General features: G+C 45.7%; 1 protein-coding gene across 1 annotated transcript in view; it reads left to right on the top strand.

Annotated features, from left to right (window-relative positions):
- The window catches only part of F2 (coagulation factor II, thrombin), an 86,275-nt gene that overhangs the window by 15,047 nt on the left and 43,379 nt on the right, over window positions 1–27,849 (top strand). The window contains exons 5-7 of the mRNA XM_077461474.1: window positions 1,653–1,758; window positions 3,954–4,090; window positions 20,762–21,067. Coding sequence (XP_077317600.1) covers window positions 1,653–1,758; window positions 3,954–4,090; window positions 20,762–21,067 — 549 coding nt within the window. The remainder of the gene's footprint in view (window positions 1–1,652; window positions 1,759–3,953; window positions 4,091–20,761; window positions 21,068–27,849) is intronic.

The raw sequence follows: 27,849 nt of genomic DNA, 5'->3' as shown, positions 1-27,849 counted from the left end.
CTATACTTCATGCATGTGTAGCATATAGATAGGAGAAAACGGACATCGTGCTTGAACTGTATAAAAATCTTATATTTATTTAAAATAAAAGAATTGCACTCACATTACTAGATGCACTGCCTCCGGTGCACTCGGGTAGATCGCTATAAATATAGGGGGTGCATGGTCCCCCTAAAAGTCACTGAGACATCCGTAAGTACTCAGCTCACCAGTAGCTTCCAAACTACTTCCTGGTGATGCATGATCATGTCATAGGCTCTGACCTGATGCGTTTCGTCACTGGTCATGTGACTTTTCTGAAGAGGTCCTGGTAGTTTGACTGGTGGAGGGCACTTTTTATCCATGTGTGACAAACACAGTACAGAAGTGTGATATTTGATTCATGACTATTCATAGAGTGCTCTGGCATGTTCACCTATTGAATGGACTTGATGCAATTTCTAATAATTTAAAGTTACACTGATGGCATTTTTGATTCACTGGGGAGTGGTCACATTTCACTTTAATTGATTTTGAATTCTAGTGTGTGTTCTAACTTTATTATTGTCACTGTATTATTACTTGTATTATAATTATCACATGTTGCTATTTTGGGGCCCCACCACTATTGTTTATGAATATACATACTTTTGATTTATTTTTGAACTGTGAGGTAGTTATTTCACGGTCTGGGGAAGTAGTGCTTCATCTTTTCTCTTGTACCATTTAGACGTACTGTAATGATTGAACAGAATGAACAGAAACAAGAGAATAATCATTCAAATGTGAAAATATGAACAGGACAAAAGAGCATGTATTCTTTCCTGCTAACCCAGCATTCATCGCTGGCATAATAATAGATGCTGATGCCATAATTTTGCCATAGACATCAAGCTAGACCACCTAAGAAAATATCAAAAGAAACTGTGAAATTGTACCCACTCCACTGCTGAAGGGTCCCAAAGGAAATCACAACCCTTCTTGCTTGTATTTATCCAATATGGAAGTGGTTTAAAAAGGCAGAAACAGATTTGCCATATTATCTGTTAGAAAAATGCTTAAGGCCTCTTTCACACTAACGTCCCGTTCAGGCCCGCCTGTCAGTTTTTCAGGCGGACCTGAACGGGTGCTCCATAGAGCTCTATGGAGCGTCGGATGTCAGCGGTGACCTGTCCGCTGACATCCGACCCGCTCCGATCCGAAAAAGTGTAACGGAGGAAAAAGCTATTTTTCCATCCGTCTGCGGATCGGATCGGGTGACGACGGGCACTGCGGTCCGTCGTCATCCGATCTCCCATAGGGGAGAGCGGCGCTGTGACAGGTCCGTCCCTGCGCAGTGTGCAGAGACGGAGCTGTCATCTCCCTGCTCAGCGGGGATCGGCGGAGTGATCCCCGCTGAGCAAACGGATATCCACGGGGCGGATCAGAACTGATCCGCCCCGTGTGAAAGGACCCTAAGGCCCCATGCATACTGATCCTTTAACCCTGGTGCATGAGGCTTCAGCATTTAGCATCTCTGGGCTTTAACATATTAATGCGATTCCAAAATTTGTGCTTCAGTTTTTTAAATCTGCAGCTTTAATTAAGGTAATACCTGGTGATCCCGCCACGATGGGTGTTGATCATAATGTTGCTGTGGCTGACTTACCTGTATCTATTTCTCTAATTGACAGGTGACTGTGCATCTGGCCTTGGGCAGAATTACAGAGGGAGCCTCAGTGTCACCAGATCTGGAACAGAGTGCCAGTACTGGGCCAGCAATTTTCCACACAAGACAAAGTGAGTGTAGATGTATGGTTCATCATACTTGCTGTTGTCCTTAAAGCGATATTAAACCCAAAAGCAAATATTTACTATATTGCAGCTTACCAATTTATAGATGAGATGGCTGCATTTGTTTTCTTTTGAAGGCTTTCTTTCTTCTATTTTCATCTGGTGATCTGGCCAGTAAGTCTTTTGTTTTTTTCAAAAGAACAAGCTCTCTTGCACAATCTATCAGTTACAGGGATGAGATAAATTATTCAACACTGGCAGGGGTGCTTACAATGATCTGGAAAAAAAACTGTTTACTGTAACTAATTATAAAGTGTTAGCTGGAGACTGACTTTAATATGTCAGTGTATCTAAATCTGCTAGTCCATTGAACACTCCCTGCTCCTGCAGACTGACAATGCTGAAGTCCAGATCTGCACTCTCTGCTCCTTCATCCACATTGGGGGCACTCTAATGCAGGAAGTGTGTTCCTGGTCAGATCACCAGGGGAAAAAAGAAAACAAATGCAGCCACCACATCTAATGATTGGTAAGCTGTGGTATATAACATTTTTGTTATATAAACCTTAGAACCCTCCTAGGGAGGAAGGAAGTTCAGAGCTCTTGCACGTGTGCAATTTTGATTCATTTCGAATCAAAATTTGGACAAAATTTTTGTTATTCTGAGATACGGATGTATCCAAATTTCAGATTGACAATAGTAACAAAATATCAACAAATATAAAATAAAGTATAACTAGACTAAATAGCATAACAAAATAACAAATTCCAAAAAAATTCAAATTCAAAATGGAAACATATTGCAATAAATACAGTAAAGTATGAAAGGGAAATACGATAATGATAAGAATTGAACAGAATGAATATAGCTACCGTATTTATCGGCGTATAAAAACGCACTTTTTCCCCTTAAAATCGGGAAAATCATGGGTGCGTGTTATACGCCGATGCCCCCGCCGATCTGCGCTGTCTGTGGAGCGCCGCCGACATTTACCGAGCTGAGTGTACTCGGCTCCGCTCTCAGTCACGCCCAGTCCCGCCTCCTAGCCTTTATGTCCCACCATTGGCCTGGTGTTGTGTCCATCACAGGAGCCAGGACAAGGGGCGGGACGGGGGCGTTACTGCGAGCAGAGCTGAGTAGCCGAGTACCCTCGGCTCGGCTCGGTCTATGTCGGCGGCGGGAGGAGCCAAAGATCTCGGTGGCGGTGGCGGGAGGAGCCGAAGATCTCGGCGGCGGCGGGAGGAGCCGAAGATCTCTATCCTAAACATTTATCACCTCCCTAGCTACCTTTTGGATGCCCCCTCCAGGGATTGGCCAGGCCATGATAAATTTTCCGCTGATTATTGAATCTCCCTCCCTATGCTCAGGAAACATTGTCCAGGGGCAGGGAGAAGGACTCAAACTTTCAGCCAGTAAAACCCTGAACAGACCAGGACAGACAATCACTGCTACTTTGACTACAGAAGGAGCCAAAAACTAAATTTGCCTAGCATCCTACGCTAGGAGGGCGCTGCACAACATTTAATAGGCAGAAAACAAGGACAACACATTGCCAATTTTGAAAACATGAAAGCAACATAATGGCAGTTATTACAGAATAGGGCAACATATGGGCAGTTGTGGCAATATGTGGACAACAAACCAGCAATTGTGACAATACATGGCAACAAATGGGTAGTCATGGTAACTCTTGGGCAAACACATGTACAGTACTTCTAATGCATGGGTGGCAAAGGGGCAATCATTACAATGCATGGGCAGCTAAAAGGACAATCATGACAACACACAGTCAAAATCGGTTAATGGTAGCAATACATAGTCTATCAAAGACAGAGACCATAACTAGTGCTCAGTCTGCCAGAGATGGCATGACAGGTGGGTAGTCCCAATACAATGGTAGAGCTGAATTCACGGATACAAGGGTTTATGAGTAGGTATGTAATTGGACCCATGATGACTGAACCATTATACCCTTCTGTAGCAAATCTAGTTGTAAATAATAGTTTATTGTGTTAATATAAAGATGTCATCTTAGTTTTGGTCCACTTCTGTAAAAATAAGCCTGGATTGAGACCTCACCAGCCCTTTAAAGCCTTTAAATTGCAAGTCATGGATGTAGATGTCCTAGAGCAGGTGGGTCATGGGCTACCTATGGATTTTGTAACTTGCTTTTGCACTGTTTAACCACCTTTCTATCTCAGGATAAATCCAAACACTCATTCCGAAAACAACCTGACAGAGAACTTTTGCCGAAACCCAGATGACAACCCACTCGGTCCATGGTGTTACACAAAAAACCCTGAGAAGGCCAGAGAGGAGTGTGCAGTGCCTGTATGTGGTAAGTGATGCCAGTGCCGTCACATCCACGACCTAAAATGCAGGTGGAATTTTCTTTATCATAAATCAATGGACACAGAGCAGCCATAATAACTAACTGGGTTATACGTCAACTACTGGTGAATGGACACTGGTAAATCAATCAAACAAGAAGTCCTCACCTATATAAACCCTCCTACACAGGAAGTACCTCAGTTTTGTTGCCAGGGTCTGTTAGGTGGATGGTCACTGATGTGACATTGGAGGTCTGGATGATTCTATTCGGAATCATGGACTTCAATTGGATCCATTCGAAAAAGCTATCAGTCAAAATGGATGGTACCTAAGCCTCATTGGAAAGAGAGAAGATTCCTCCAGGTTTTGCCTGTAATGCAACCTTACAGCGCTGGACCCTGCGTAATGGAACCCTGGGCAGTGTTTGTTCTGACCAAGGTCCTTTCCGTCAAGGTGCTATACAGGTCCAGGGGAGTGGACCCCAGATTAAGGGGGACCCAGTCTCTGAAGGTCTTTTATGACAAAGCTCGCTGTGATGGCTGAAGATTGGACTCCTGTTATGTTCAGAGTCCTGCAGCAGGATGGTAAGTCTGCATTTTTACAGTTTCTCTATCCTTAGTGACTGTTAAAAAAAGATTATTGCTATGTATATAATAAAATGAGCATAAAATAAGGTGCAATGGAAATTTGTAAATCAAGCAAGTTCACAGTGAAAAAATCCTTCCATTGATAAAACATGTCCAGACAAACAATGTCCTCAGTAATCTTCAAATCCACAGATATTAAAGTGCATAGGTGCAATAATATTCCTTAAAGTGGAAGTAAACCCATCGATTTAAACAGTTAAAAAAAAAAGGTATGCCGGGAATGCTAACTGTACATTGGCTGTGCTCTCAGCCAAACTATCAAACCATCCAATGGCTGGTGTCATAACGAATCACATGTGCAGCACCATAGCAGTTGAAGATTAAACAGAGGCAAAGATGGCAGCTTCCTTGGCTGAAAACGATAGGGGAGTTTACTTCCACTTTAAAATTACTCTTGTGATGATAAAAATCCAGTTCAATAAGAGGGTGACTTTGCACATATGCTCCTCCCCAAACCCCCAATCCCCCCCCATGTGACTGTTCTCACCTCAAGCTGTGTGACCGCACAACTAAGTTTGGTCCACATAAGTTGTTGAACCACTTCCAGGCTCTGAATAAAGGTATTTTCAGCAGGGTACCACAGTTAAAGCCACAGAGAATATCCTCAATGTTAAAATATGAAAGAGGCTGGATAGTGTATTATTGTTTGTAAGTTTAAGTAGAAGTCCTGGCCCCTCTCCTACGTGTGATGACACTGGGCTAATCACATGTCTTCATCAGTGGGATCTGGAAGGGCGGCCATGGCCATGTGGTTAGCAGGGACTCTGGAGACATAACAGCAGCCCATGGATACTAACAAAGTGTGAGTACTTACTATGGGAGAACTGTGTGGCAGACAAGTCATGATTACCATTATTATCGGCATACAACACGCACTTTTTTTCCCTTAAAATCAGGGGAAAATCGTGGGTGCGTGTTATATGCCGAGCCACTGCCTCAGAGGGGAAGGAGGGAACGAGCGCTGATGAAATAGACGAGTATACTGTGTACTCAGCTTGGCTCCGCTTGCAGTCACGCCCAGTCCCGCTTCCTAGCATTTACGTCACGCCATTGGAATGGTGTTGCGTCCATCATAGGAGCTGGGCGGAACTGCGAGACAAGCTGAGAGGAGCCGAGTACACAGGACAGCCGGCTCTGTCTATTTTGGTGGTGCTCCTTCCCTCCTAAATTGAGTACAGGTAACAAGTTAAAACCAATCATGCTGCAATTTTGGGCAAGGCTGCAGATGGACCCTGTTGGGCAAGGCTGCAGATGGACACTGATCATTCTGCAAAGATGGGCAAGGCTGCAGATGGGTACTGATCATTCTACAATGATGGGCAAGGCTGCAGATGGACACTGATCATTTCGCAATGTTGGGCAAGGCTGCAGATGGACACTGATAAGGCTGCATTCATGGGCATTTAAAATGTAAGTTTCTTTCCTTAACCACCTGACATCCACGCTATGGCCGAATGACGGCCACAGCGCAGATGTGAATTCCCGGGAGGCCATCATATGACGGTCTCCCCTGTGCATGCTCCCTGCACGCGTCCTGCAGGGCAAGTGCAGAGCGCACTGTAATCACCGAGTTACTAAGACTTGGGTGATCACCGATCTGAGTAAGGGGCCGGTCCTGACCCTTACCATGCGATCAGCTGTCAGCCAATGAAATCAAAACAAAAGCTCAGTGATCATTTTTTTTTCTCCTCACGCTGACAGCGGAGGAGAAAAAAAAAGCCAATCACTGGCTCACCTTAAAGGAACATCGGTCCCGAAACGGAAGAGGCAATTATGCCTCATAATTGCAACTGAAAGAGCCCACAAGTGCCACCTATCAATGCCCACAAGTGCTACCTATCAATGCCCACCAGTGGTGCCAATCAGTGCCACATAGAACTGCTGCCTATCAGTGTAACCGATCAGTGCCCATCACTGCCACCCATCAATGCCCATCACTGCCACCTATCGTTGCCCATCACTGCCGCCTCATCAGCGTACATCAATGACGGACAAAAATTACCCATTTTAAAATTTTATAACAAAATAAAAATAAATCGCACAGGTGATCAAATATTACCAAAAGAAAGCTCTATTTGGGGGGAAAAAAAAATGATAAAAATGTTATTTTGGTACAGTGTTGTATGACCGCACAATTGTCATTCAAAGTGCATCAGCGCTGAAAGCTGAAAATTGGTCTGAATAGATGGGGGTTTTAAGTGCCCAGTAAGCAAGTGCTTAAACTTCACTCCTAAAATGTTTTTTCTTAAACTTCCCTCCTAAACTTGGGGTAAGTGTTATACGCCGATAAATACGGTGTATGCTGCTTATCTGGGGGAACTGTACAATTGTAAGTCGATAAACCCCTGAATGGATAGCAGTTCACTTTAAAGTGTTGTTGACTGCCCGGAAGGCAGGTGCAGCGTAGTATACATGCTTGCAAACCTGTTTCTTAAATGCATATTTAAATATACACGTTTGGAAAAACATGAGCATGGGTGGCCCCGGGCCTGCCCGACACTCGAGCCCCCATGGCCCAGATGAGGTAGGCAGCGCCCCCCTCCGCCCCGGAACACGCCCCTCTCTGGACCGAAGACGAGCATTAGGCCAACTGCAGTTAAGCAGGTGCATGCTTGCAAACTAGCTAAAACGCATGGTTGCTGAAACGCATGGTGGCTGAAATGCATGGTTGCTGAAACGCACAGTTGCTAAAGATACATGTTTTTACATATTCGCATTAATATACATGGTTATACATGTTGGAATAAAGATACATGGTTGCACAAAGATGCATGGTCGCACAAAGATACATGTTTATTCATGTTTGAATAAATATACATGGTTATACATGATTGCATAAAGATATATGATTGCATAAAGATAAGATACATGGTGGCATAAAGATGCATGTTTAAGCATGTTTGCATAGATTCGTGTTGCGTAATATAGGTTGCATAAACGCATGCTTGCTTATTGTGTATATGCATGTTTCCATAAATGCATATTGCTTAAACGCATACTGTCATGTTTTCATTTGTACAACATACGTATATGCTTGTTTGTCTGGGATTACATGCATATGTGCTTGGTTGCCTGGGATTACATGCATATGGGCTTGTTTGCCTGGTACTACATGCATATGTGCTTGTTTGCCTGGGATTATGTGCATGTTTGCCTGGGATAACGTGCATATGTGCATGCTTGCCTGGGATTACGTGCATATGTGCTTGTTTGCCTGGGATTACATGCATTTGCGCTTGTTTGCCTGGGAGTACATACATATGTGCTTATTTGCCTTGAGCTGCATACATAAATGCATGAATGGCAAGAATACTTGTAGCCCTGCATGTGTGCATACTTGGGTGCCTACATAACCGCATGCCTGGGTACCTGCATACTTACATGCGTAAGGGGCTGCATAGCAGTAAACCAGCATTGTTTTAGGCCTGCATCCTTGAAAGGACTGCATATTAGGTTGGCTAATATAGTTGCTACTTTATTTATCGGTTATACCAGTTAAATGGTTCCAGAAAGGAGAGGCAGCCGGAGAGGCAGGTACACCACTCTCAGGTTCAATGCTCTGCCGGTGTCCACATCCCCCGATGGACAGTGGTGTCGCATCACCTTGATCATGCCTGATCTCTGTTGATCGAAGCCTAAGCAGGATCAAGCCTGATTAGTATATGGAGGTGAGACTGCCAGAGAATACCAGATGCTGTAAGATTTTCTGTACCTGTGTGAGGGAGTCATCTGAGGTTGCTGTGTTTTTGAGAGTATCTCAGGCCAGAAGATTCTAGGGCAGTCTCTGATGTGTTTTTTTTCTCCACCTTTAGCCAGCAAAAGCTTGGTAGGTAGGTAGGAATCTTTTGGCCTTCAGTGTCTGCCACAGAGTCATCAATATTTTGTCTTGCATTTGACTCTTGGAGTAGAAGGTATGGGCTCATTATTATAAAAAAAAAAAAAAAAACTCAACCGGTAGCGGTCCCAAAACCAAATGGGGACATAAGGTCTAGCTTAGAGATTAAGCCACTGGACATCCTTCTGTTTCAGATAGGCTCTGTCCATTTAGTGTTAACCTCTGCGAGAGGTAGATTTTGGGGTCTTCAATGATGCATATCTTCATGTGCCGTTTTTTCCAGGCCCATCAAGAATCTTTATGCAAATTGAAGTGCAAAGTCATCTTTTTTTATTTTTGTGACTCTGCTCTTCAATTTGCATAAAGATCCCAGCCCAGCCCACAAAGCTCCCAGCCCAGTACTGGACTTGCTAAAAATGCAGATGTGCCGATCATAGTTTACCTCAATAATCTTTTGTTTAGGAAGCAGTCTGTTCCAGATTTTCCTTTTCTGCAGGAGGAAGTTGTATCTAGGTCAAGGCACGTTCCCTACGTACAGTCCTACTCCAGGTCTTTGGTAGAGGATCATTCTCTCTGTCTGGAACATGAAGTTCCAGGCATTGGATCACCAGAGGGCTCTGTTCCTGGGGTATTGCAGAGCTAAGATTGCTGGTTAATGGTTTGAAATCTGAAGAAGGGATGGGAAGATAATAACCACTGATGCCAGCTTCCCCAGTTGGTTGGAAGGTGGCTATAGTTCAGTAGACTTGGTCTCCATAGGAGAAAATACTATCCATCAATATTTTGGACTTTTTGGCCAGTACGCCTTGCTTTGGATGTTGGGGGGAACCAGTTGTGAGTGTAATCCTGAAATGCCTCTGCAGGCATATATATTTTAACCACCTGGAGTCATGCGGCTCAGGAAGGTGAACAATATTCTATCTGACACAGTACAACAAGTGGTGTCTCTATCACTACTAATTTTCATCTCAGTTACATTATTCTTTGCGCTAACAATTAATGATACCATTATCACTAGTACATATTCCAGGTATAGAATAACGGTAAGGGGAACTCTGCAGGTGGATCTACTACATTCCAAGTTCTACAACAAGTGGGAACAGGTTGTGTCTGGGAAGAAAGTCCCACCGACAATAGGGGCATGTGCACTGGTAACACCTTAGGGACTAGCTCTCCCTTATTTGATGCTTTACCTCTGTTTTGACTTCTCCCACATTTTTTTGCAAAGAATACGGGAAGCAGTAACACTGATAATAGTGTTAGCTGCATTAGCCCAGAAGGGCTTGATATGCTGACTTAGTGAGGCTTGCGGGGGTCGTTTCTTCAACACTCCTAGGTCAGCAGGACCTAATGGTCTTGAGACCTGTATCTTCACACTGTTGAGCCCCTGGAAGCTGGTTTTAGGGAACCCTGATTACAGAACTTGAAAGTATTTTTTTCCTGGGGGAAGCCAATCAGTAGGGGAAAGGAGATTGGCCTTAAGTACCATTAAGTGTTCTAGTTCATCTCTATCCATTTTTTCCAGAGGCCATTGTTTCTCACTCCTTAATTCATACAGCTTGTAGCATAGGTAGTCCCACATGTCAGGCCACTTTTGTGTCCTTGGGACTGGGATTCGCTCTTGGCTGTCTTTCCAGAGGCAATTGTTGGAACCAATTGGGAGACTGTAAGTCCCTTATCTTGGAAGATGGCTTCTTTGGTTGCTATCACTTCACTAAGCGGAGTGTCAGAGCTGGCGGCTCTTTCATGCAAGGAGCCATTCTTGGTCTCACGTCATAAGGTGATGTTGCGTCCTAATCTATCCCTATTGCCTAGAGTGGTTTCTAGTATTTACTTGAATCAGGACAGTGTCTTGCTTTTTAATTTTTTCTTCTGATCCACAGTCGGCAGGAGAAAGATTGCTACCTACTCTAGAGGTAGTTCAGACACTCAGGGTCTACTTGAGTTGTCGGCACAGGTCAGGAATCCTGATTTGTGCAGCCAGAAGAGCCCAGGAAGGGCTGGCGGCATCCAGGTCAAATTTTTAGCAGTGGATCTACCAATTTGCCAAGGATGCCTATGGTTTTAAAGGGCAAAATCCCATTTTTTTCTGGGAAGAGATTCACTACTAGATGTGTGGGAGTATCTTGGGGCATCCGCAATCAGGTGTCAGTGGTCCAGGGATGCAAGACTGCTATTTGGTCTTTAGTTTATACATCCACTGGGTTTTTACCAGGTGGACATCAAGAACATGGAGGAGACTGCCTTGGTCTCAGTGTATTACAAACAGTAATAGTGGCAGTCTAAGGATGTTGGCTCAGATGCGGAAGACTGACTTTCTGTTTGTATTGCCAGAAGGTCCCAAGAAGGGACAGGCAGCATCTAAGTCGACTATTTCCCAATGGAATCGACAAGTGATTGTTCAGGCGTTGATGCAGTGTATGCAGTGTACGGTAGGCAGCAATATAGATCCTGTTGTTCTGATGGTGTTTATTTGGTCAAAATGGGTTCCCTCCCCTCAAAAGCATTGCTTGTGGACATCCCAGTTAGTTATTATGGCTGCTCTGTGTCCCGTAATGTACGATAAAATCCTTTTCTTGGAGTACATCATGGGACACAGAGATCCCTCCCCTCTTGTCTGGGAAGTTTATTGCTTGCTACAAAATCGAGGTTCTTCCTGTGTAGGAGGGGTTATATAGGGGAGGACTTCTTGTTTGATTTACCAGTGTCCATTGACCAGCAGATGGTGTATAAACCAGTTAGTTATTTTGGCTGCTCTGTGTCCCATGATGTACTCCAAGAAAAGGATTTTACAGGTAGGCTGTAGAAAAAGTCCTAATTTTTGTGGCTGACCGGTGTGACCAACTATGGGCATAGATATAACTTTAAGGAACATTGCAGTCAATCAATGACTAACAAGGTTGATATGTATTATAACCATGAAAGTAGATTTCAGATATCCAGAAAGACTGTTCTGGCAGCAAAAAAACAAACAAACCTGCAAATCCCACCAAAATGTAGACATTTTTCTAGTTTTGGATTGAGTGGGGAAGGTTTCAAACCATGGTGTTTGTGTCCCTGTTGGGGAGTATTTCTGTGTTCGGGTATGGGCATAGCGTTCCACTTCAAAGTGATCAAGTTAGTTGCCTTAAAAAATGCATATGGCAGCTCCCTGCGACAGAGGAGCCTCGGTGGTGGTTGGTGCCTCTGCAGCGCTACAGCCTTTGTCAGACTCTTTAGCATTCAGTTTTTACAGGAGTGACAGATGCCTGGGCTTCCCCAGAATGCACTGTGGTTCACTCCTCCAACACATCAGTCACTCCAGGACACAGCACTGAATAAAACCACAGGGCGATTGATAGGTGGTACAAGCATCAGATCCTCCCAGAAGTCAATGCCAAATAGGCTACAGTGCTTGAATAAAGTAAAGGTAGGAGACAGATCATTAGAGAGGAAAGTATAGTCCATTTCGATTTTTAGGAGACTGTACAGAAAGACAGGGATGGGTCCTAGATAAGAGATAGGTGTCCCCTTTGTTTAGGTTGTGGTCCCTTTAAGAGGGACAATAAGAGAAATTTTTGAGTACTCAGGTGTTCTCGCCATGGTGAGAGGTTCTCTGGGGTGGTTCAGTTAGAAAGGAGAAAACTGATTTACATTTTTTTTGTCAAGATTGGTAAGTCCTGATGTGGGACCCGGAGTTTTTGGGTGGGAAAGAGCCATTAACCCTGATCATGGGTATCTTGGCCTGTAATGGTTAAAGCAAAAACAAAAGAATGAAAAGGTGAAGAGACACCAACTTAAAGCTACCAAATCACAAAATATGGCTACCAAATATATAAAAATGGGTTTACACTCATTCCTGGTGGATACAGCCACCGGGATTGTGTGTAAATCTGACAAGTAGACTCTTGCCTATCAGGTGGAAGCATTTAGGCGCCCCACCCCCCATGCGCATGTCCCTGCCATGTATCCTGGGTTCCACTTGCCCATCTGCTGGCCCAGGACCAACATAGCAGGTGCCACTGGGTAGGGGGGAGGGAACAGAGCAGACTTACATCCGCTATCCTACCCTCCTTGTGACCCAGAAAGTGAAGTGTTTGACGTCACTTCCAGGTCCGCCTCCCTGTATCCTCAGCCAACATACCTGGGAAAGAATGTAATGCAATGCGATCTGTATTGCGTTACATTCAGTGGTGCACAGAGAGACCTTAAATGTCTCATTAAAGAGAACCTGTCATCAAAAAAAAATCATCAGCTTTGGGATGTTTGTCCCCTATGTGAAGAAAAAAAAAGTTTGGTATGTAATTTCCGGGCCTAAAATAATTTTTAAGCATGTGTGCAAAAAAAAAAAAAAATGCAAAAATGGCTGTGGCAGTGAAAGAGTTAAACTAGACCAAAAGGTGAAAGAAACCCTACACAGCACCACACCACATCAAAATCTCCCTCCCCTTCCTCTCCCCATATCCCCTACCCCTCTCGAAAAACCCCAATCAATTCCTGTCTACAACTATCCCTGAAGTAGCACGTGTACACCGTATTTATAAGCCAGCTGCTGTATGGTCATGTGTCCATAAGCCAGCATGCTTCGGAGGGACCATATGATTGCAGTACTGCAATATGAGGCTAACACCCACCAACAACACTCTCCATCGATCAAATATGTAGTAAGGAATTCAAAAAGGACCCGCTATAAGCCAGCTGTGCTATATAGCCATATGTCCATAGGTTGGCACACTCCAAAAGGACTGTGTACTGTAACTTTAAAAACAGTGATGCAGTATAAAAAAAAAAGTAACCCGCTAATGTAACTCTCCGTCAATCAGATATAATATGAAACATCCAAACAACAACTGGGAGGTGGGCTGTAACTGGTAGTGCCTCTGATCACCCATACATCTTTAAAGTAGTCTCACCTTTCCCTGGTTGGGTGTGTTGGACTGCCCTTTCTCATACTAAAAGCTGCATACATCCATGGGCCACATATCGGCTGAGTAGCAGCAGATGCAGAAGCCAATAACAGATATAGGCTAGTGTGCACTCTAGCCCGACATAGAGGTACCGGTGGAGGGGTAGTGGTACCCCTAAACATCAACATGTTTCGTCCCACTTATCCAGGACATGCAGGAAATGCTGCTACCTCAGGGCTTTATAATAATCAGTACATTCACTAATTGCCACCCAATTAAAGCAGCAGGCAAACGATATAGAAATAATTCATTACAGATGTATAACAAAAAACAACTTGTCGGTACACCTATCAGGATTAAGTGTTTGGATGAGATTTGTAATTATGAAAAATAAGGCTACAAGGCCACACTATTAAACCACTAATTGGAAACTCAGGGAAACAAGGTTTACAAGAAGGATTGCAGAAAAACCTCATCAATTAAACCCAGAGGGGACAGAGAGTTCAACATAAATATCCATTCCACCTCCTGCTGGATGAGCCTTGTCCTTGTCCTCTCTTCTGTCTGGTAGATTAAGCTGCAATATTCCACACATTTTTAGCCCTTAGGTGGAGATCCATAGAGTTCCTGAAAGTGTTTCGCTAAGAAAGATTCCTGTAGAAATACTTGACACATGCTCCCTGATACGTTTTCCCAACGCCCTTCTAGTCTTCCCTAAATAGATTTTTGGGCAGAAGCATATAATCTGGTATAACACCCATGTTAAGGAACAGTTTTACAATGATCACATGGTAAACAATTTTTCATGCACGGAGTTCCAAAAGACACCAGTTCTGTGGACATATCTGCATATCGAACAATGTTCATATTTGAACATACCCAAGGGTAGTGGCCAAATAGGCTGGACGGATATGCAATTAGAGACATATTCACTAAGAACTAGGATATCCCCTAAAGTTGGGGCCTTCTTTGCAATAAGACATGGTTTACGGCCCAATATCCGCTTGTTGGGGAAATTGCATATTTCATATTTCACTATTATTGCTGACTCATATTGTGGCTCACTAATGAATTCTAAGTTTCTAATGTTGGTTAAGAAGCAATATAAGGTCCTTTGTATAGTTGTACCTTCCTGATGTAAAGCTTGAGGAATGCAGTATGACCAAGCCCCTTATCCCCCTTAAAAGGTGATATCACTGTCCAAACAACTTTGATTTGTCATTTACTCACACACTAGCCTGTATCTACCACAGCCTGGAATATGCTAGTCCCATCCCCAGAGCAGCATCATGTAACATGCAAGCGTCTGGTTTGATTACCTGTGCACGCCTTAAAGGGGGACTCCGTGAAAACAGAATTTTTAGTTAGGGGATGCAATTGCCCCCCGGGCCGCTCTGATTCCCCAGCTGGAAACTGAGTATGTGCAGTTCGCATTTGTCCGAGTGTTACTGCTTGGGTGACTCCGGAGGGAGGCTGACAGGGCTGGATAAAAGCCCAGAAGCATGCAGGAACGTTCGTGCTGTGAGCGTTGTCTTGTCACAGTGCTGTTCACTGCTTCTGAGCTGGCAGTCCGTGTTCATTCCATTCAGAGCACAGCAGAATGGAAGAGGGTGGATCTGCTTTGTCTCCTCCAGCCCTCTCTCTCACTGTGTCCGTCCACACTCCAGGTAGCCCCTTTGCTGAGTAGACATGTGCAATTCGTTTAGTTCTGAATTAGTTTAATGAATTTTGACAAATTTGTTCATTTCCGAATTTCCAAATGTTTCAATTTCCGAAATTTAGGAAATTTGAAAATTCGGAATGTGAAAATTCAGAAATTTGAAATTCCAAAATTTGGAAATTAGAAAATTCGGAATTCGGAAATTTGGAAATTTGAAAATCTGAATTTCCGAAAAAAGCAAGTAAACGAATGAAACAAAAACAAACAAATTTTTTGTCAATGCATATGTCTAGTGCTGAGTCTGTGAATAGGACGTGTGAGCTGGAACATTTAAGCTGAAATCAGATGGTGTTCTCCATGGGCTGATCTGGGAGCTGATGACCAAGCCAGTGAGCCTCCTGCTGGGTCCTTCCTTCCAAGTGAGTGAGCTGTGACTGGCCTCGCCCCCTCTCTCCCTTCCTGCTCCCTCAAATCCCCCCCCCCCCCCTCTGCAGTTAAGGAGGTTTTTTTCAACAGCCAGTACCTGGTCCCATGTACTATGATGTGGGCACACACTGTTGTGCTGCAGTATTGATGATCTCACTGTCTTCCTGCATTTACAAGCCCCCACCCCAGTCTCATAGACTCCAATTAGTTTGCATATTTTTCCTGCATTTTGTGAAAGTGCACAAAAATGCCTGCATGCTGCATCTTTGGTGCACTATAAAAAAAACTGCAGTAAAAACGCACAACCTAAAAGAAGCTCATGGAACTGCGGCTAAGGAAAACTGTGTACATAAGCACTGTTGCCAAACCGCAGCACACCAGTCTGTGCCCAAAGGCTTGTACACACATGCAGCAGGCACTGTCACTCTGCTGAAAAGTGATCAATGCTGAGGTCACTTTTTCTCGTGCTCAGTGAATCCAACCAGAGCTGTCAGTTTTTTTTTTTGTTCAACTCGCTGGGTTGAGCAAAAAGATAAAAGAAAAAAAAAGTGATGTGTACAAGGCTTTACTATGTTGATAAAGGAATCACTCTTGAGGCCCCCCCTTGCAAACAATTCAGAGCGATGCCAGTGGCGGCTGGTGCTCCAAATTTTTTGGGGGGGGTGCAAACAAACTAAAAATTACTGAAAAAAACCCTCATCAATTACAGCCTCACTGCCATCAATTACAACCTCACTCTGCCATCAAATGCAGCCTCACTCTGCCATCAATTGCATCCTCACTGTACCCATCCATTGCAGCCACCCTGTGCCCATCAAATGCAGCCACACTGTGCCCATCAAATGCAGCCACCTTGCCATCAAATGCAGCCACCTTGCCATCAAATGCAGCCACTGTGCCCTCAATTGTAGCCACTGTGCCATCAATTGTAGCCACTGTGCCATCAATTGTAGCCACTGTGCCATCAATTGCAGCCACTGTGCCCATCCATTGCAGCCACTGATCCCATCAATTGTAGCCACTGTGCCCATCGATTATAGCCACTGTGCCCATTAAATGCAGCCTCACTCTTACCATTAAATGCAGCCACTGTGCCATCAATGGCAGCCTCACTGTGCTGTCCATTAAAAGGGAGTGGCACCCGGGCACCCCTAATGGATGGACCGCTCCTGCTCTCTGTGCAGAGAAATGTGGAGCGGGGTCTCTCTCCATGCAGGGAAATGTGGAGCGGTGTCTCTCTCTCTCTGCAGGGAAATGCGGAATAATGCCTCTCTCTCTTTGCAGGGAAATGCGGAGCAGTGTCTCTCTCTCTCTCTGCAGGGAAATGTGGAGTGGTATCTCTCTCTCTCTCTCTCTCTCTCTGTGCAGGGAAATGTGGAGCGGGGTCTCTCTGTGGAGGGAAATGTGGAGTGGTATCTCTCTCTCTCTCTCTGTGTGCAGGGAAATGTGGAGCAGGGTCTCTCTGTTGGGGGAAATGTGGAGCGGGGTCTCTCTGTGGAGGGAAATGTGGAGCGGGTCTCTCTGTGGAGGGAAATGTGGAGCGGGGTCTCTCTGTGGAGGGAAATGTGGAGCGGGGTCTCTCTGTGCAGGGAAACGGGAAATGGTGTCTCTCTCTGTGCAGGGAAATGTGCAGTGGTGTCCCTCTCTGTGTGGCATAGCTTTACTTACAGAGGGACTCGATTGGCCAAGACACGTTTGTTCCACTGCTGGCCTCTATCGTCTGCACTGGTTGCTAGGATCGCCTGGTGTCTAGCAACTAGTGACGTCACAGTCCAGAGGAGGAAAGCAAGGCTAAGGCCCCAGCATTCAGAGCAGAGGAGGATTTTCTGCCTCCTCCACACCTATTACGGTTTGGCTTCATCCATCTCCCCCTCCATGTTCGCCTGTGTGGCAGCATGCACCTAGGAGCCTGCCTGAGGGAAGGGAACTGTCACTGACTGACTGTGTATGAATTAGAGCATGTGTGTCATGAGAACATGAGCCGGCAGCAGAGGAGGAGATCACATCCTTAAATCTCAGCCAGAGTTCATGCTGGGACTTTTAGCCCTTTAATTTTGGGGTTGTAACACCCCAGAATTGAAGAACTAAAGGTCCCAACATGAACTCCTCAGAGCTCAGGATGTGTCACACACCCCTGCCCCCCCAACTAGTGATGGAGTACAGGTCCCACTGTCCCAGCTTAAACCCCTCAGAGCTAAGAATGTGTCCCTTCCAGCTAGTGAAGGACTATAGGTCACAGCATGAACCTGTGGGATCTAAAGGGACATGTCTTTAGATCTCAGGGATTCATGCTGGGACTTGTAGTCCATCGCTAGTTGGGGGGGTCACATCCTTAGGTCTCAGGCATTAGTGCTTGGACTTGTAGTCCTTCACTAGTTGTGGAGGAATTCATACAGGGACTTACTTGCACTTTAGTTCCTGGAGGCATGGTGTAACAAGTCCCCCACAGGCCCTGGAGGGACACATTGTCCTCCCTGCTCCCCCCCCATCTTTGTGATCATAAAAAACCTTAGATTGTTTTCCCGATCCATCACTTTGCCACCACTAGTTTTATGGGCCACTTGACTGGACAAACAGTTTGCTAAAGACAAGTAGACTAAGGACTTGGATTATTATGGAATCATGTCCTGTGGTCTGATGAGACCAAGATAAACTTATTTGTTTTCAGATGTGTGGTGGCAACCAGGTTAGGAGTTCAAAGACAAGTGTGTCTTGCCTACAGTCAAGCATGGCGGTGGAAGTGTCATGATTTGGGGCTGCATTAGTACTGCCGGCACTGGGGAGCTACAGTTCCTTGAGGGAACCATGAATGCCAACGTGTACTGTGTCATACTGAAGCAGAGCATATCCCCTCCCTTTGGAGACTGGGCCACAGGGCAATATTCCAACATGATAATGACCCCAAACACACCTCCAAGACACGAAAAAGACCTCCAAGAAGGTGATGGACTGGCCAAGCATGTATCCAGACCTAAACCCTATTGTGCATCTATGGGGCATATTGACACTTTGGGCCCAATAATGACATTTTCACTTAGTGGTGTACTCACTTTTGTTGCCAGTGGTTTAGACATTAATGGCTGTTTGTTGAGTTATTTTAAGGGGACAGCAAATGTACACTGTTATACAAGCTGTACACTCACTACTTTACATTGTAGCAAAGTGTAATTTCTTCAGTGTTGTCATTGGAAAGATATAATAAAACATTTACAAAAATGTGACAGATATACTCACTTTTGTGAGATACTGTATATACAATAAAATAATATTTACACAATATATCTCACTTCAGATTTTAACATTTCTACTAATGAGATCTGTACCCACATATGTGACTGAGAAACACAGAAACCCAACTGTTGGCCACCTTTACTGTAAATAAATTAAATGATATGATATATGGGAGGAAAATAAAGCAAGAGTCATGGGACAGGAGGACATATTAGAAGCTGCAAACATGGTGCAGGAGAAGATGTTCAGAAGCTGCGAACATGGTGCAGGAGATGGTCAGAGGCTGCGGACATGGTGCAGGAGGAGTTGGTCAGAGGCTGCGGACATGTTGCAGGAGGAGTTGGTCAGAGGCTGCAGACATGTTGCAGGAGGAGATGGTCAGAGGCTGCGGTCATGGTGCAGGGGGAGATGGTCAGAGGCTGCAGACATACTACAGGAAAACAATAACAGGAGGTAGTCAGAGGATGCAGATGGATCTTACCTGGCTGTTATGAGAGGCGCGCGCCACAGCCGAGACCTCACAGAGTGACACTGCTGCTTTACATTTAAAAATGGCACCATTATGTCACTGCGCATGTGTCCGCCTTGGCGGCCTTGCTGGTAACCCGGTAGGCCAGTCAGGCCCTGACTGTTGCACCCGGTGAGAGACTCAGGGCTATGGGCCCCAGATTCAGGGCTATAGCCCCAGAAGCCACTCCCTAGGGATGCCACTGCCGGTCTAAGAGATAGAGCTAAAATGGGCACGAAGCTGTCAGCAGGTGTCCATGAGGTCTGAGGTGAAGCAGGACATGTTTATGAAGAAGAGCTGTGTGCTGTTCATTGCTGAGACATTGCTGGCTGTAGTAACCTTTTATGTGGACCTCAGATGCAGGTGGGGACTTTATAGCCCTGTTAAAGGATAAGCTTTAGGGTCCGTTCACACAGAGGCAACACAACTTTGAGCGAGACTTTGGGAGGCAACTTGGACACGACTTGAGTGTGAATCACAGCACGACTTGAGGCAACTTACAAGGCAACTTGAAGTTGCTTCCAGGAGAGGAGACTTTACCAGTGGCCAATCACATAATAATCAGCTCTGTGGGAGGGAGGGGTTTGCCTAGAAAACTATTTTTACTTCCTGGAAAGTTGCTTCAGTTCAGACAGGGGATCAGACTTGGAGGCAACTTCTATTGAAATCAATGGGTACAAGTTGCCTAGAAGTCGGATTGAAGTAGTACAGGAACCTTTTCTGAAGTCGGAAAGACTTCAGTAGTGTGCATTGAGGCTCGGTTCACACAGTACGCGGCACGACTTGCAGCACCGCGACCTGCCGCGACCTCAGCGGCGACTTGCAAAACGACTTCTGTATAGAAGTCAATGCAAGTCGCCCGAAGTTGCCGCAAAAGTAGTACAGGAACCTTTTTTCTAAGTCGGAGCGACTTGAGTCGCTCCTATTAGAACGGTTCCGTAGTACAGAACGGGGAGCGACTTGTCAGGCAGCGAAGTCGCCTGGACAAGTCGCCCCTGTGTGAACCGAGCCTAAGACGGCTCTCATTCACTTACATTGATTTTATCATGTTGCGCGACTTGAGGCAACTTGGGACGACTTCAAGTTGGATCCAAAGTTGCTCCTGTGTGAATTGGCTCTTACTGGCAGTAAGCCAAAGTTTTATTTTTGTCTGGAGTTTATGGACTGTTTGTTTGTGTTTTTGTATACTGAAAATAAGTCAATTTTGTTTGCTTGTTTTGGAAAAATAAAAGACTCTGCTTTTACAAAGTCCGGCTGCTGGTAAAGAAGAACCAGAGAATTTCACAAGACTTTGAGTTGGCCTCATATAAATGTTATCATGCGTCCCATATAAACAAAGCATACAATAGTATACATGATGTTAGCATAACAGAATATCAACTTTCTAGCTTTCTCTTGGAGGGCTCTGTTTGCATCCAGAATGCAGCCAAATTTGCTATTTGCCAACATATTGTAAATTTTAAAATGGAGTTTCTGTCTTTGCAGGTACAAAAAAGACCACAGTGGAGCCAATTCTTATAGTAAAACAGGAACCAGATCAGACAGAGGAGGAACACTGCGAGCCAAACCGTGGATTAGAATACGAGGGGAATCTGTCAGTTACTATATCAGGATTGCCATGTCTCCCCTGGGACTCAGTAGAGGTGGAGCTGCACAGTCGCAAGGAATTTCGTAAAGAGGTCGTATTGAAGGAAAATTATTGCAGGAACCCAGATGGGGATGATGAGGGCGCGTGGTGCTATGTATTTCACACCAACATGACGTTTGATTATTGTCAACTAAAATACTGTGGTAAGCACAGCTGATAATCACTATATGTCTAACGTATTTCAGAAAACTACCTGTATCATTTTCTTTTAAATCTGCAGCAATGTATTGCAAAACCAGACTTGGCTGATATATTTCTTCCCTGGAAGGTCTGAAAGGTTTGATCTCTCCTAAATAGAGGCGACTAAGGAGGGAAATGATCACCCTATATAAATACATAAAGGGTCCATTTGGAAATTTGGTGCAATATTGGCTAACCTTTAAAACTGAACTCCGGAAATTAGACAAAAATCTAGACCCCCCACCACCACCGCAGAAGTTAAATGTTTGACTAGTGTAAGGGTACCTTCTGGTACCTGGAACCCGCTGTACCTGAGGAGTAGGGTAAGTCATACATCCTATTCCTGCACCCATAGATTAACATTTAAAGGAGAAGTATGGGTTTGGCTTTTTTCCCATATTCAAACTTACCTAGGTGGATGAAGCATGGAACCGATGCTGCATCTGTCTCTCAGCGTCTCTGCATTGAGTACCGAGCCATCGAACACCGCCGATGGCTCGGTTCTCTCAGATCCCCAAGAGAAGAGCTGCTGACTGTCAATCAGCAGCTCTCCTGCTCTGTTCCCCCACACTCACTGGAGCGCTGAGCTGTGGAGGGGTGGGATCGGCCCTCTCAGCCTCTCAGGGGCCTGCTGAGACCCTGAGACTGGCATAACCCTGCGGATTCAGACTCCTGAAGTCGGGATGACGCGGTGCCAGGACTGATCTTGGTGACGTCAGGAGAGAGCGGACTTCAGAACTGAGCCTTCCTGGGGTACGGATCACCTCCTCAGGCTCTCTCCTTCCAGTTCTTGCAGCTCTCCACATGAACATCTGTCAGTGTGCCTCTCTGAACCTGACAGGCATGCTGACAGTGGATTTATTGAGGGCCGGTTAGGGACAGCCAAAGGGCCAAATGTGGTCCTGGGGATGCAATTTGCCCAGGTCTGCAGGGGACATTCCTCCATCCTTCTCATTTGTGTGGATACAGGAATAAGTAAAAATTTTTTTTGCAGCTTGTAGGCTGAAAGGAAAAAAAAACAAAATGTCCAGCCAGTGTGAGCTCCGCAGCATCCCTCCTTAGCACCAATCTTGGAAGTTATGTTTATTATTTTAATACAAGCCTAGAACTGCTACCATATCATGTGGAATGTACTGAGGGTCCATGTCTAGGATCTAGCTTAGCAACTTTGAAAATGGGAATAAGAATGCTCCTAAGAAAGTGTCTTGCTTTCTCCATTGAAGCAGCGGTCTCTCTGCAGAAGCTTGACACACCTGTTCTGACCTATAGCTCTGCTCTCAGCTAAGAAGGTGTCTTGCTTTCTCCGTGGAAACAGCGGTCTCTCTGCACAAGCTTGACACACCTGTTCTGATCTATAACTCTGTGCTCAGCCAAGTTCATCCATGCTGATTGGAGCACTCTAGCTATGATTTATCAGGGTGCTTGTCGGACTGTGACGCCTCTCCAAGGAAAGCAATCTGTAAGCCCTTGTACACACGGTCGGAGAATCTGTCGGAATGAGTCTTATCGGACCGTGTCATCAGATAATCCGACTGTGTGTGGTATGCATCGGACTGATTCCATCCGAATCTCCGTCCGACCCAATTTTCCAACATGACCAACTGGGCCGGACGGACCTAATCCGATCATGTGTAGAGCATTTTCATCGGACCAAGTGCCACACATGCTCAGATCAAATTCCTACATCAAAGCTATTGGCTACTAGCCTGAATGTAGTCCCATCGTAACAAAATTACGTCATCACGTTCTGAAAGATCGGATTTTTCGCCAACTTGGCCCGACCGTGTGTATGCAACAGTTTCGGACACAATCCGTCGGACTAAATCCGACGGGCAAAATCCGACGGATTTGGTTGGCAAAATCTCCGACCGTGTGTACAGGGGCTAAGACTTTTAACATCTTTTAAATTGCTGTACCTGCATTATAGTCAGATGATTTAAAGCAGTTGTATACCCGCTGAAGTTTTTTTTTTTTTTTTCCTGACCTGCAAAGGAAAAGGCATAATGAGCTAGTTATGAAATACTTACCTTAGAACGAGGCCCCGACATCTGGCCCGATCCACGCCGAGGGAGCTGACATGTTCCCTCTGCGTTTCTTCCGGGGTATCGCGGCTCCAGCGCTGTGAGTGGCTGGAGCTGCGTCATTGTCACTCCCGCGCATGCGCGCGGGAGATTTCATTCCGGACTTTCAGCTGAGAATCCCCTGTGCGCATTGCGAGGGGAATATCTCCTAAACTGTACAGGTTTAGGAGATTTTTTTTTTACCTACATGCAAGCCTTAATATAGGCTTTGCTGTAGGTTAAAGTCAAAAAATTGACTATACAACCCCTTTAACCACTTGGGATCCGCGCTATTGCAAAATGACGGCAATAGCGCGGACCCACATTTTCGGGACTACGTCTATTGACGTAGTCCCGGTTACGAGCGGCCTGCGCGCCCCCTGAGGGGCGCGCGCGGCGCGCTCTGTGATCGGCGAGTCCGTGAGACTCGCCTGATCACCGATCCGTGTAAGGGGTCGATCCCGACCCCTTATCACGTGATCAGCTGTCAGCCAATGACAGCTGATCATGTGATAAAACGGAGCCGGTAATCGGCTAGTATTCCTCCTCGCGCTGACAGCGCGAGGAGAAAAAAAAAAAGCCGATCGCCGGCGGCCGTGTTCGGGACATCAGTCCCGATCACGGCCAGCAATTTAAAAGGACACCTGCCCCCTGCCAGTGCCCACCTGCCACCCGCAGTGCCATCCTGAAATAAAGTAAGTGCCCCCCTGTCAGTGCCACCCAGCAGTGCCCATAGTGCCACCCAGCAGTGCCCACAGTGCCACCCAGCAGTGCCCACAGTGCCACCCAGCAGTGCCACCCACAGTGCCACCCAAAATCTGCCTCAGGTGCTGCACCCCAGTGCCGCCCATCAGTGCCCAGCAGTGCCGCCCATCAGTGCCCAGCAGTGCCGCCCATCAGTGCCCAGCAGTGCCACCTATCAGAGCCACCTATCAGTGCCACCTATCAGTGCCCATCAGTCCCATCTATCTGTGGTACCTATCAGTGCCCATCCGTGCCACCCATCCGTGCCACTTATCCGTGCCACCCATCCGTGCCATCTTATCTGTGCCCATCTTTGCCCATCAGTGCCGCCTTATCTGTGCCCATCGGTGCCGCCTTATCTGTGCCTATTAGTGCCGCCTTAACTATGCCTATCAGTGCCCACCAGTGCAGCCTATCAGTGCCCACCAATGCAGCCCATCAGTGCCCACCAATGCAGCCCATCAGTGCCCACCAATGCAGCCTATCAGTGCCGCCTAATCAGCGCACTTCAATGAAGGAGAAAAATGACCCGTTTGCAAAATTTTATAACAAACTATTAAAACATGATTTTTTTTTTTTTTTTTTTTGCATCTTTTTTTGTTTGTTTAGCAAAAAATAAAACTCCGAGCTGTAACTAAATACCACCAAAAGAAAGCTCTATTTGTGGGAAAAAAATGATAAAAAAATCATTTGGGTACAGTGTTGTATGGCCGCGCAATTGTCACTCAAAGTGCATCAGCGCTGAAAGCTGAAAATTGGTCTGGGACTGAGGGGGGTTTAAGTGCCCAGTAAGCAAGTGGTTAATGTGAAAATTCTGTAGAATTTTAACAACAAAGAAAAAAAAATCATATCAGCCAAGCACTGCATTGTTTTCAATGAGTTGACTAGTGATGGCCGAACGGTTCGCCCGGCGGTCGTTTCGCGGCGAATTTCCGACTTTCGCCGTCCGCGGGTTCGAACGCCTTTTTCCGTCGTTCGCCCCGGCGGACTTACGTGTTTAATGTATACAAGAACTTTAACCTTTCGTGACACGTTTATCATGTGTTACAGGACAACCAATTGAGACATGACAGCTCATGGACACTTGGACATTCCCCCTAACCTATAAATACACCCGATCCGGTGGCCATTTTACATTCTTTCTTCTGTCACTGTAGGGAAAGGATCCTGTGTGGAGTAGGGACAGAGAAAACGCTAGCTATTTGGTACACAAAAGTTCTTTTCAGGACTGGTATAGGTGTTAGGTCAGCAGCCTGAGTTTCTTTTGTCAGTTTAGATAAAGGGACAGAGCGCTGTATGCTGCTATTTTAGGGACAGCTCAGCCAGATTAGTCTTTCTTCATCATCATCATCATCATCATCATTAGCTGTTACTATCAGGTCCACAAAAGAGCTGTTCCAGCTAATCGTTCCAGCCTACTCTTTTTTGCCAATTTGTATAGGGACAGGCAGGAAGCAGTGTGTCAGGCAGTGAGGATAATTTTAAAGACTTGCTGTTACTATTAGTTCCACAAAGGTTCTTTTCAGGACTGGTATCAGTGGTACGGTAATAGGCTTGTACACGTATAATATTCTTTCTTCCAAATATAGAAAGAATATTATACTTGACTGCTGCCCTTCTGCTGCAGTCTGCTAATCATTCACAACTCACTTGTTCCACAAAAGTTCTTATAAGGACTGGTAACTTGGTCTGTCTAGGGTGCTACGGTACATAGGCTTGGGTGCGGTACAGTCTGCTGTTCTGTAAGGACCGCTATCGGTCCACAATAGATAGGGTTGCCGTGCACTACTGCTGACCGCTGCCCTATACTGCAGCAGTCCTTCAGCGGTATAGGGACTGACGCACAGTCTGCTAAACACTAATACACAACCTGCTTGGTCCACAAAAGTTCTTATAAGGACTGGTAACTTGGTATAGGGTGCTACGGTACATAGGCCTGAGTGCGTTACAGTCTGCTGTTCTGTAAGGACCGCTATCGGTCCACAATACATAGGGTTGACGTGCACTACTGCTGACCGCTGCCCTATACTGCAGCAGTCCTTCAGCGGTATAGGGACTGACGCACAGTCTGCTAAACACTAACACACAACCTGCTTGGTCCACAAAAGTTCTTATAAGGACTGGTAACTTGGTATAGGGTGCTACGGTACATAGGCCTGAGTGCGTTACAGTCTGCTGTTCTGTAAGGACCGCTATCGGTCCACAATACATAGGGTTGCCGTGCACTACTGCTGACCGCTGCCCTATACTGCAGCAGTCCTTCATTGGTATAGGGACTGACGTACAGTCTGCTAATCACTAACACACAACCTGCTTGGTCCACAAAAGTTCTTATAAGGACTGGTAACTTGGTATAGGGTGCTACGGTACATAGGCCTGAGTGCGTTACAGTCTGCTGTTCTGTAAGGACCGCTATCGGTCCACAATACATAGGGTTGCCGTGCACTACTGCTGACCGCTGCCCTATACTGCAGCAGTCCTTCAGCGGTATAGGGACTGACGCACAGTCTGCTAAACACTAACACACAACCTGCTTGGTCCACAAAAGTTCTTATAAGGACTGGTAACTTGGTATAGGGTGCTACGGTACATAGGCCTGAGTGCAGTACAGTCTGCTGTTCTGTAAGGACCGCTATCGGTCCACAATACATAGGGTTGCCGTGCACTACTGCTGACCGCTGCCCTATACTGCAGCAGTCCTTCATTGGTATAGGGACTGACGTACAGTCTGCTAATCACTAACACACAACCTGCTTGGTCCACAAAAGTTCTTATAAGGACTGGTAACTTGGTATAGGGTGCTACGGTACATAGGCCTGAGTGCGTTACAGTCTGCTGTTCTGTAAGGACCGCTATCGGTCCACAATACATAGGGTTGCCGTGCACTACTGCTGACCGCTGCCCTATACTGCAGCAGTCCTTCATTGGTATAGGGACTGACGTACAGTCTGCTAATCACTAACACACAACCTGCTTGGTCCACAAAAGTTCTTATAAGGACTGGTAACTTGGTATAGGGTGCTACGGTACATAGGCCTGAGTGCGTTACAGTCTGCTGTTCTGTAAGGACCGCTATCGGTCCACAATACATAGGGTTGCCGTGCACTACTGCTGACCGCTGCCCTATACTGCAGCAGTCCTTCAGCGGTATAGGGACTGACGCACAGTCTGCTAAACACTAACACACAACCTGCTTGGTCCACAAAAGTTCTTATAAGGACTGGTAACTTGGTATAGGGTGCTACGGTACATAGGCCTGAGTGCAGTACAGTCTGCTGTTCTGTAAGGACCGCTATCGGTCCACAATACATAGGGTTGCCGTGCACTACTGCTGACCGCTGCCCTATACTGCAGCAGTCCTTCATTGGTATAGGGACTGACGTACAGTCTGCTAATCACTAACACACAACCTGCTTGGTCCACAAAAGTTCTTATAAGGACTGGTAACTTGGTATAGGGTGCTACGGTACATAGGCCTGAGTGCGTTACAGTCTGCTGTTCTGTAAGGACCGCTATCGGTCCACAATACATAGGGTTGCCGTGCACTACTGCTGACCGCTGCCCTATACTGCAGCAGTCCTTCATTGGTATAGGGACTGACGTACAGTCTGCTAATCACTAACACACAACCTGCTTGGTCCACAAAAGTTCTTATAAGGACTGGTAACTTGGTATAGGGTGCTACGGTACATAGGCCTGAGTGCAGTACAGTCTGCTGTTCTGTAAGGACCGCTATCGGTCCACAATACATAGGGTTGCCGTGCACTACTGCTGACCGCTGCCCTATACTGCAGCAGTCCTTCAGCGGTATAGGGACTGACGCACAGTCTGCTAAACACTAACACACAACCTGCTTGGTCCACAAAAGTTCTTATAAGGACTGGTAACTTGGTATAGGGTGCTACGGTACATAGGCCTGAGTGCAGTACAGTCTGCTGTTC

Source organism: Lithobates pipiens, unplaced genomic scaffold (genome assembly GCF_037356315.1).
Source record: "Lithobates pipiens isolate NorthernLeopardFrog02 unplaced genomic scaffold, aLitPip1_a1.2 Scaffold_10, whole genome shotgun sequence".
In the NCBI taxonomy this organism is placed as follows: Eukaryota; Metazoa; Chordata; class Amphibia; order Anura; family Ranidae; genus Lithobates; species Lithobates pipiens.
Note: the sequence above shows the minus strand (reverse complement) of the source record. Positions and strands in the feature narration are given on the sequence as shown.